Source organism: Acartia tonsa, chromosome 13 (assembly GCF_053477335.1).
Source record: "Acartia tonsa isolate MP-2025a chromosome 13, ASM5347733v1, whole genome shotgun sequence".
Lineage (NCBI taxonomy): Eukaryota > Metazoa > Arthropoda > Copepoda > Calanoida > Acartiidae > Acartia > Acartia tonsa.
This window is the reverse complement of record NC_137272.1, coordinates 11,946,622-11,956,941: the sequence shown is the minus strand read 5'-3', so window position 1 is coordinate 11,956,941 and position 10,320 is coordinate 11,946,622. Positions and strand designations below refer to the sequence as shown.

The 10,320-nt window shown below is 35.6% G+C and overlaps 1 protein-coding gene across 1 annotated transcript; it reads right to left on the bottom strand.

The window, feature by feature from the left end:
- Nucleotides 1–4,710: 4,710 nt before the first annotated feature.
- Nucleotides 4,711–8,729, bottom strand: LOC145304719 (uncharacterized). Its single transcript, XM_080146669.1, has 2 exons — nt 6,125–8,729; nt 4,711–5,801 (listed from the first exon to the last, which is right to left on the bottom strand). Exons 1-2 carry the CDS (start codon nt 6,225–6,227, stop codon nt 4,711–4,713), a joined length of 1,194 nt encoding a protein of 397 aa, XP_080002795.1. The 5' UTR covers nt 6,228–8,729.
- Between the last annotated feature and the right edge of the window lie 1,591 nt (nt 8,730–10,320).

The following is a 10,320-nucleotide window of genomic DNA, read 5'->3' as shown; positions in this document are numbered from 1 at the left end:
GTCGGCGATAGATTCAGGCCTCGCGCTGCCCTCATGATTCTCAGAGCTGGCCTTTGTGAAATCCGAGCAGGAAGACCCTCTCCGACTAAAAATATAGATTAAATTAACCATAGATTTAAATAAAACGGACTTCTTACGCGTTAAACACCTCTTATGGAAAAAGTTATTCATCCAATTGAATGCAAAGAAAAAACCTGCGGCGAAACCGATCATTGTATGTTAACAAAAATTCTTTGTTTGTTGTATCATAGATTTGAGATTAAAAGCTATCAATCCTAAGGCTGCAAAAAACGTTTGATTCCTGTCTTGCTACCCGATTTTGTATCATATGAACAAATATACTTGCCTCTCATAGGTCTTTGTTGCCCTCTGGCCCGATAAGCTGGATCAAATCCGGCGCGACCCATTTTATACTGATTGCCGCGGATTCCTCTAATAAAAAGTCTGAAATGGATATACAAATTGAGAAACCAAATAACAAATCTCCGAAAAAACTCGTTTAATTTTGTAAAAAATCAGTATACACAAATATGAAATCCATTCGGAAATCAAGTACTAAAAAAGGCCAAATATTAACATTGTAAACCCATTTCTTGAACAGCCACAAATATATATTAAATTTTCAGAGTGTATCACAGACTAGAATAATTTTCAGATTGCACTTTCATGAAAAGACCGAACGTTAAAAAGATAGGGATGAATATAAAAAATGCTTATAACAAACCAAAAAGTCCAAAACAAGCAGGAATTCTCTTATAGGTATACATAATCTAATCTGCTCAAACAAACTAGCTGAATTTAGAATAATGTGTCTAAATTAAAATAACTATTTTGAAAAATAAAAATGCTTCTCATGTTCCTACACTTTTTGGACTTGTATGGTTATTACAGAACTTTAGATCTACAAATCAGATTAATACATAAATTAAAATAATTATATCTGCAAGGAAATGATATCATTTTATTGGTTACGAATGAAAAATATCTTCAAATCTTACTACATCTTTTCGTCATGGCGAAAATAGAAATTAACCTCCCCCTATGATCTAACAAAGTCCTATCTGTATATTTACTCAAATTTTTTCAAAGAAATATCGTGGCCCAATAAATGAAACATTTCTATTAGCTATAAATACACAACTCATGTCTTAATTAATAAAGCGATCATAGAAAAATTACAAATTCCTTTAAACATACAATCTGCTGCTTCTGATGTAAAAATGGTCTTAAACACAAAAATTCTTTTTATGAAAGACTTAAATTTTCCAGCTTCAATAAACTGCGACCAAAAACAAGCAGACTGCCATAAGGGAATAACAAAAACGATAGTGGCGGACGGTATACTCAAAATCTTATGTAATGCTGGAACTATAACTTTAACTGGAGGACATATGTACATGACACGCTTATTATCCAATTCTTGTATAAAAAAGTCAGTGCCTAATGCCGTTTTATCCGGCAACTTTGAATAAAACGCCGAACATTTTGTATTGGCCGCGCTGGCCATGAGATCGATTTCCGGCATAACCATAAATTTTTCACATATTAGATTATAATCCTCGAGGGCTACCGACCACTCGTCGGTGTTACTTACTTTAGATCCCTCGTCAGCGATTTTTAGCAACAACGTGCTCCTCCTTTGCCATACTGGCAAAAGGATAATGTCAAATTGTAGCTGGACTAACTTGATATTTATCACATGACGCTGCAGAATTTCTACTCTAGAGCCGCGGTTCAAAATACTAACTAAACCGCGATTGTCCGTACACCAAACCACTGTTTTGTGTCTATTTTGCTGGAGAAAGGATTCCTGTTCAAACATTTTCACAACTGCCAACAACTCTCGTAGTGTACTAGACTGCTGCATTTCGTCGTATTCAAATGGAAACTCTTTTATGAAACGAAGTTGCTCCGCTTCAAATACATAAGCTCTAGATTCACTTGAATCAGAGACCATGATGGACTCTATCTGTGTGATGTCTAAAGGATCTACAGCTTCCAGCAAAACTGCCTGCTTCGCAGATTGGATAATGTTGATGACCACATTACACTTGTTGACAGGTTGTCCGTTGAAACTGAAATAAAAACAAAGAATATTTAAGTGTATATTCATATTTAACTGAACGTCAAAATGCAAACGAAGTTAATCAAACATTCGTAAAATTGCCAGGGGAAAAATAAGACATAAAAAATCTTAAAAATGTTTTGAAACTAAAAAACTCGAATGTACACACCTTATTAGATAAACCTTCAACATTTCGAATTCTTGTAACATTCTATCGTTTATAGCTAAAGACCCGGACCATCCATTCTCCTGAACAGTCAATCCGAGTGTCTGCTGGCATGCTCTAGTCACCACTCTCATTATACTTCCATGAGAATGGAGAAGGTGACAACATACGCCAAGGATATGCGCTAATTCTTTGGTGTATATTACGCCAACCTTATCAGCCTTTGAAATAGCAGCGTTAATGTCATTTGTGAGAATTATTATCTTCATTAGGGGAGCACTGATTCTCATAGAGATTGAGTCTAAATTAAAGCCCAGGTAACACAAAGAAGTAGTAGGCCCGACACATTTCGATAAATTTAATGTCCAGCCTGTGCTTTCGAACACAAATTTTATGAATTTAAGGCTAGCCAATCCTTTAATTTTAGACAAGGCTGAATTGAACGAGTCATCAACAAATGTTGACAAGTCTATGCCTCGAGCGTGGCAGAATCTTCGTATGGGGACTATCAGAGAATTCATTATGTATGTGGCTGGTCCTGACAAAAAATATTGCATTCTTATGGATCAAATTTAAAAAATATGTACAATTTAAATTCGACGCTCGATCATTTCTTAAGAAAAACACTACCAAAACGTAAAAACAAAAACTATACACTCGCTTTTTGGTTTTTGGTATGCATAAGATTGTCAAATACATTTCATATTGTACTCATTAAACAATAGGCATCGCTATCCTTAAGCGTTTTAACGCTTGCGCATCGAAATAATGCCATTGATTGAATTAGGAAATAAAACAAAAAACTAACCTGTGCCGAATGGCAGTGTTAAAAACTCATAGAACTCCCGCGTGCCAGAGGCGTTGACAACCGCGAAGCCGAATAAACCACGGAACTCTGGATGTAATGCCAAATGGCAATACATCGCTGAGATGTCCAACACGGACATCCAGCAGCCGGGCGTGACTCTGGGAAGAACCATGGAAATATCCTCCATTTTCATAGAAACTTTTCTTAAACAGTCGTTCAGTGTACGTGACAAATCTAAACACTGACGTAATTTCACGTTACCCTCACTATCCAACTTTGACGCCACTGTCAAAGGGTTGACAAAATATGGTTTATAATCGACTTTCCTAACAATGTTTTCCTTAACCCATTTGTCTGTCTTTGCCTGAACGAATTGGATGTTTTGCAACGCGCTCATGTTGTTCCTAAGGTCTGTCGCCTCAGGAAGAGGAGTAACTATGTCCGGTTTATAACCGTCTCTTAATAATTCTAAAACGGAATCACTGGCGTTTAAAATCTGTTTATAAAATAACTGGGCCTTTGGATCATGGATCCCTCCTGCAACTGGACCGAAACCCAGGTCTTGCAACCGGTCAATTTCTTTGTCAATAAAAGCCGCAAATTCTTGGTCAGATATGTCACTTAAAGAACTTACGACTAAGTCACTGGTAACAATTTTAACAGAAGTATTGTCGTCGATTTCAATGTTACCATTGGAGTTAAAGTCAATAGTTTTTGTGTCAGGTAAATTATCGTTATCGAGTGGAGCGATAACATCGTCAATGAGGAGCTCCTCGGCTTTGGTAGATGGAAGTACCGCTATGGCCGGGGAACTCGAAGCCTCGCTTCAATCCTTTTTCTTAGGAGCTGTGCACTGGGAGGCTCTATGGCCTTGTTTCTGGCTGAAAGTATAATTAACATTAGACCGGCTGAGTTTAACAACTAAAAAACTCTGTGCTAAATAGTAAGTTAAATTGCGAATATATATATATTTTTTTTAAAAAACTAAACTATGTATTTTTTGAAAAGGAAAACTTCTTTGATTATCTATTTAGCATATCCATTTATTGCCCGCGCAAAATCGAGATCCAATTATCATTACAACACATTCAAACTGGTTGCAAAAAAGATATATTAAAAAATTTAAACGCTTACCAATTGTGGCACGTGCCAGTGAAGCGTTTCGCAGATGGCCTAGCCTCTCGTTCTCTGTCCCGTCTGCGCTTCTCGCTTTCTTCATGCTCCTTGCGCAAAGTATTTAATCTGGTGAGCCTCTCACCCTGCAGAACTTCACGATTATCGTTGCAGGCAAACTTGACAACCACAGAGGGGCTGTTTGTAAACGTCAAGCTCATGTAGAGACTCATGAACTTGAGCAGCTCGATGGCCATAAGCGAGAATTCCATACTGCGATGGACGGTGGCGTGGGCCTCAGGAGGTAAATACAAATTATAAAGCTCGCGAACTGCATCCTAAATTATAGTTTAAAATCGTAACAAATTCTTATAACACTTAAACGGTACTTAAATCAAATATGGTAGTATACGACAAAAACCTCAAATATTACCTTGTTTAGATAAACCGCTCTAGTGCTTATTAAGATCTATAGTATTAAAAATAACGACAAGTCTCACTGCCACAGTACTTGTGAAATTAAAAAATTTTTCGAAAACACTGTAAAAAGAGAGAATACTAGAACTGTGAACGATACTCTTTGTCGGATAATTGTAATAATATTACCTCTATATAATTCTGAACAGACAATAGATCGAGGCCAGTCTTCTGCATCAACCTCAAATAACTGGAGTCACGGCAATTCTGCGCATTGACCTCAGTTATTTTTCCCAGTCTGGTTTGTTGCGTAACAGCATAATGTACTAGGCAGAAACCGGGCGGCTTCGTTTTTGTAGGCACGCCTGCAACAAGTCTTCTGCTTGGTAACGCAACCATCTGCCAACCCTGGGGAAACGGCGTAGCCTGTTGAAAATTGGCCGCTTGAGACGCTTGCATGCCAGCCCTCTGCTGCTGCTGAACTTGCTGTTGCTGAACTTGCTGTTGCTGAACACCGCCAACACCATTGCTAGTCGATGGTTGAGAAGCACTGGTGCTCTGCTGGTTCTTCTGGTTTCTGTCACTGACTAGCATGCGAATTACGTCGATAAGAGCACTGTTTGGTACCTGACCCGAATTATCGACAGACAAGGGCCTGTCAGCCGCTGATCCTCGGTCATGACATGTACCGCGTGGAGGCATGACAGATTGAGCTGATTTCGTCGGCACTCTGGGTAGTTCCTCCGACCTATGGCGTATGCGTTCGCCGTTTTGCTGCGGTTGGGGCCTAGCTGCCGCGCCTCCTGCCATATATGGTGCCGTATTTATGTTAACGTTACTAAAATTCATTGCCTGATTCTGAGATGGATAATGAACTGGACCAGGCCGACACTGTGGTAGATGCTGAGGGTGATGTTGTGCTACTCTATTAACATGATCATGTTGGCCATATCTGGCCCTTTCTTGTTGAATGTACGATTGAGGTGCTGGAATGAGAGGTGTGGAAGCCCGAAACGGTCTGGCTCCCATTGGTGCATCATCTCCTAGCATGGCCAACAATTCCGCTGGATCTCTTCCGTTTCCATCATTCATTCGATCCGCCTCCGCAATTTCATCCATCATAGGAGCTGGTTGTGATTCATGGAACTGCGCATGAGCGGCGTCAATCTGATCCTCTTGATCATGGACACTTTCGTCACTATCATCAGCAGACTCATTATCTACGTCCGCTGCTAAAAAATTAAAAAGCTATTTCAAGTATCGATTTTCATTTATACATTGCAACCGCTATTTCGCATGGTTAAAACTAAATAAAACATGTCCAAAATGAAAAATCCCATGAATTTAGTCGACAGATTTGCAATTTTAGCTAAAGTATATATATATATTATTGTGCCTTAAACAAGTGTATGCACGAGTCAAAGAAAATTTTTTTTTTTTTTTTTAAAAAACAAGAATTGATGTAACGTAAATAACCATAGGTCTATATCAAGATGCGTGGTTACGAGAAAAACTCTATACTTAATAGCCAATAATCTGTCAATTAAAATAATACCTGGAGATACAGGTTCGAAACCGTTTTCATCCTCAAATGCCGGCAATTCTTGGGCTATGTCACCCAAATGTGGCAACTGCATCTCATCCTCACCGTCGGCCATCTTATGTATAAATATGCGCCGTATGGGATAGAAACAAAGGCTTATGATAAAAAATCTGAAAAAATTATATATAATATAAATCAAAAATTCTAGAATGAACTTATATAAAAATAAAACGAAGCATTATGATGATAAATTAAATATTTAAAAGAAATAAATCGAATCGACATTAAAAATGATCCCTATAAAAACTTTTTAGGTTAAGTCTTATAACATAAAATTTGAAATTTGAATCATAAAACTATCTATTATTGCCCTATCAAAAACCACGTGCATAAAAAACCGGCGAATTATGAAAGGGAAAAATATATAAAGAAAAATTGCTATAAAATTAAAACATACTGATGAAAAAATTTAAGGGAGTGGGAGGGAGGGAAAAATAAATTTTTAGAAAAAACTTAAACGATTAATATCACAAGCGACTTTGTAGCATAAATCTATGTTTCACTATCCTTTATTCTTTATTCTTTCACTTTTGTATTTAGATGTTGTTCGTTCAATGGTCAGATAAAGAATGAAGTAAAACAGCGAGCTTTCTCTCGGCCCCTGTAGTCCGAGTGTAAGTGTGTGTGTGCGTGTGTGTGTGTATGACTACTTGCTTTCGCGCTCAGCTTGACAACAACCACCCCTCGTGGTTTTAATCTAAACTTGTACCGTTCCGTCTCACAATCTGCCTACCGCAATTGAGAAACTTATCTGGCCTGTACCGCCATACGTAGAGTCCTCCTCTACTACCACTCAGTTAAGAGTATATAAACGTGCCTATACATCATTGTCGGCCCCTGCCGCTTCATATAGCCTGTATATCATTTATAATGCACGAATACGCCGCAAGAGGTACTCCCTCTATAATACGTCTCTCTACCGCCATCTAACGGCCGTAGCTGACAACTAAGGTTAATTTAATTTTTTCTGTCTGCTAACTCCCCAGGCTTTCTTTATCAGCCATTCTACTTTTTATTCAATACTACGAGCGAATTTTTCACATAATTCGCTTAAGATCTCTCAAACTGTGTTACTTTAGACTTCTCATATTAACTTTTTATCCTTGTCTTTCCACGTTTTATTCCGACGACCTGGGCCGCTTGCCAAAATGCTCCTAGAGACACGTTTAATGTATTTTTTGAAATTCCACCATATTGCACAACAAATACCAATTTTCTTTTTCGTTTTAAATACTTCAATGAAAACCTCACATTATTATTTCATAGCTTGAATTCCAGAAAAATCCGTTTGGAACGTGTACCTACTCAATTTTGTCATATTGTCCGAAGTTCGATCGAAATAAAACGCGGAAAGACTCGGAACGAGTAAATCTGTTCCATCTAAAGTAACCCAGAAGTTTCGAGAATGGTAAATTTAAAGGATTTATAGGAACAGAATAAGTTCTTTGTCTTACGTGCTTTCATTCGAATCGTTTAACAAATTTTCGTTCATCAATCTTAAATAAGCACATTTTCGATAGGAAATTTTCGATAAAAATTCACAGTTGAACGCTTATTCGTACAATTGAAACGTTCGTTTGTCGATTTTTTACGAAAACGTGCTTAATTTTGAATCTTAGGTAATTCTGATTTACATACCACTATCTAAACTGAAATATTTTATCCTTATAAAAAACCATTCTCGAAACTTAAATTAACTTTCTCATTTAAAAAGATTAATTCACTTTTACATATACAATTAATATTATCGTTTCATAAAGGATTGCGAAAAATAATGCTACAAAAAATAAATTTTTAGAAAAAACTTAAACGATTAATATCACAAGCGACTTTGTAGCATAAATCTATGTTTCACTATCCTTTATTCTTTATTCTTTCACTTTTGTATTTAGATGTTGTTCGTTCAATGGTCAGATAAAGAATGAAGTAAAACAGCGAGCTTTCTCTCGGCCCCTGTAGTCCGAGTGTAAGTGTGTGTGTGCGTGTGTGTGTGTATGACTACTTGCTTTCGCGCTCAGCTTGACAACAACCACCCCTCGTGGTTTTAATCTAAACTTGTACCGTTCCGTCTCACAATCTGCCTACCGCAATTGAGAAACTTATCTGGCCTGTACCGCCATACGTAGAGTCCTCCTCTACTACCACTCAGTTAAGAGTATATAAACGTGCCTATACATCATTGTCGGCCCCTGCCGCTTCATATAGCCTGTATATCATTTATAATGCACGAATACGCCGCAAGAGGTACTCCCTCTATAATACGTCTCTCTACCGCCATCTAACGGCCGTAGCTGACAACTAAGGTTAATTTAATTTTTTCTGTCTGCTAACTCCCCAGGCTTTCTTTATCAGCCATTCTACTTTTTATTCAATACTACGAGCGAATTTTTCACATAATTCGCTTAAGATCTCTCAAACTGTGTTACTTTAGACTTCTCATATTAACTTTTTATCCTTGTCTTTCCACGTTTTATTCCGACGACCTGGGCCGCTTGCCAAAATGCTCCTAGAGACACGTTTAATGTATTTTTTGAAATTCCACCATATTGCACAACAAATACCAAATTTTTTCTCTACACTAAAATCTACTTTCATATTTAGAAAAACAATCTTCTTTTAGAAAAATTTATAAGAAATATTTTTAATTAATTGAATTATTATTACTATTTTAAAAAGATAAATAAGTAAGTTAAAGATTTTTAAGAGTTGTTTTCATTGTAAGTTTGTTTATTAATATTAGGGAAAATTATTACAAGATATTTGTCCACAAAATTGCCAGACTGAAACTAAAAGGGCCATTTTTGATAATAATGAATTTATTTTTGGTTTCCCTATTTTCATAGAAAATAAGTGGATTCATAGATAATAAATGCATTTTTCCCTGGGAATCTATATTTATGATTCTAATAGAAAAAAGCACAAAACCTGCAGATAAAAGAAAAAGGACCCAAAAACTGGAATCTCTGACGACACTAGTTACATTACAACCATTTTTGGAGCTTTTGAGGTGTGGAAGTAGCAACCAATTTTTTCTTCATTATAAACAAAAATATGCATAAAAATGATTTTTTTGCTTGAGAATTTATCATTGTGAAAAATGGTGATTTTTAGGTCCTATTTTAAATCCTAAAAAGCCGGTTTGGAAGCTTATCTTCAATAATAAATATTAATAACAAAGATGTGAAGTTATTGATTTTTTCATAACAATAAGCTTCTGTCAAATTGTGATTTCATTGTGAATTTAGTGAAAAATGTGAAAGAAAAGTGACAAATATTCATTAAAATTGTGAAAATATTTAGTTTCAACCATTTTAATTAACGTAAAAATTATGATTTTATATGGTTTTTGTTAATTTCAAATATTAGTTATATCCATTTCTTAAGTTTCAAGAAAATTTATTTTTAAGATAATTATCTTCTTCTTTTGCTTTAAGATAATTTGTTATGAATCATATCAATTTGATTTTTTATAAAAATCGAAACAAAACAAGATTTACGTAAAAAGTAATGAGTAACACATTTATGACGTCTTAACTTTATTTTCTTAAAATATTAAAAAATGTCAAAATGTTCATTTTTAGTATCAGGGAGGAATTGGACAATGACTGTTGAATTGTTTTGCTTGACTAATCTACATTCTACAACCCTATCATCTTATCCCTTTTTTCTAACCAGCGTCGAAAAAAAGTTATTCTTAATTCTAAGGAAGGTTATTCATCGTCAGATGTCATATCCTTAAATCCCTGACGTATAGTACTATGATCGAATTCTAATGACGTATTTTAGTTATTTTTTTATTTTTGACTTTCAATAAAGTTAATTTTTCTATTGTTTTGCTATTGATTAAGTTTCATTTTCTTATTATAATTCACTTTTGTTTCCTTTTTATTTTAGTCAAGGGAAAGATTTTAAATAATTCAAGGAAAATTGTCCTTCTGTTTGAATACTAACAACTACGTATTTTAGGTAATTTTTGTGTTTCTTTACTTTCTTTCAAGTTTATTTTCTACCTGAGGTGGATTCTTAAAACAATGCTCCATTAATCGCTTAGTGGGGCAAAATTGTTTTCGTGAAAAATCCACCAAAATCACATTAAAAATCTACAAAAGTTAAACAAAATCATAGATGGGTTATTAACATAAGATTTT

Bases quoted from the DNA above. Each gene is read 5' to 3' on its own strand.
- LOC145304719 (XM_080146669.1), bottom strand. From the start codon at position 6,227: ATGGCCGACGGTGAGGATGAGATGCAGTTGCCACATTTGGGTGACATA. The intron at 5,802-6,124 runs GTATTATTTTAA...TTAATTTTTTAG, and splicing joins TTTCGAACCTGTATCTCCAG to CAGCGGACGTAGATAATGAG.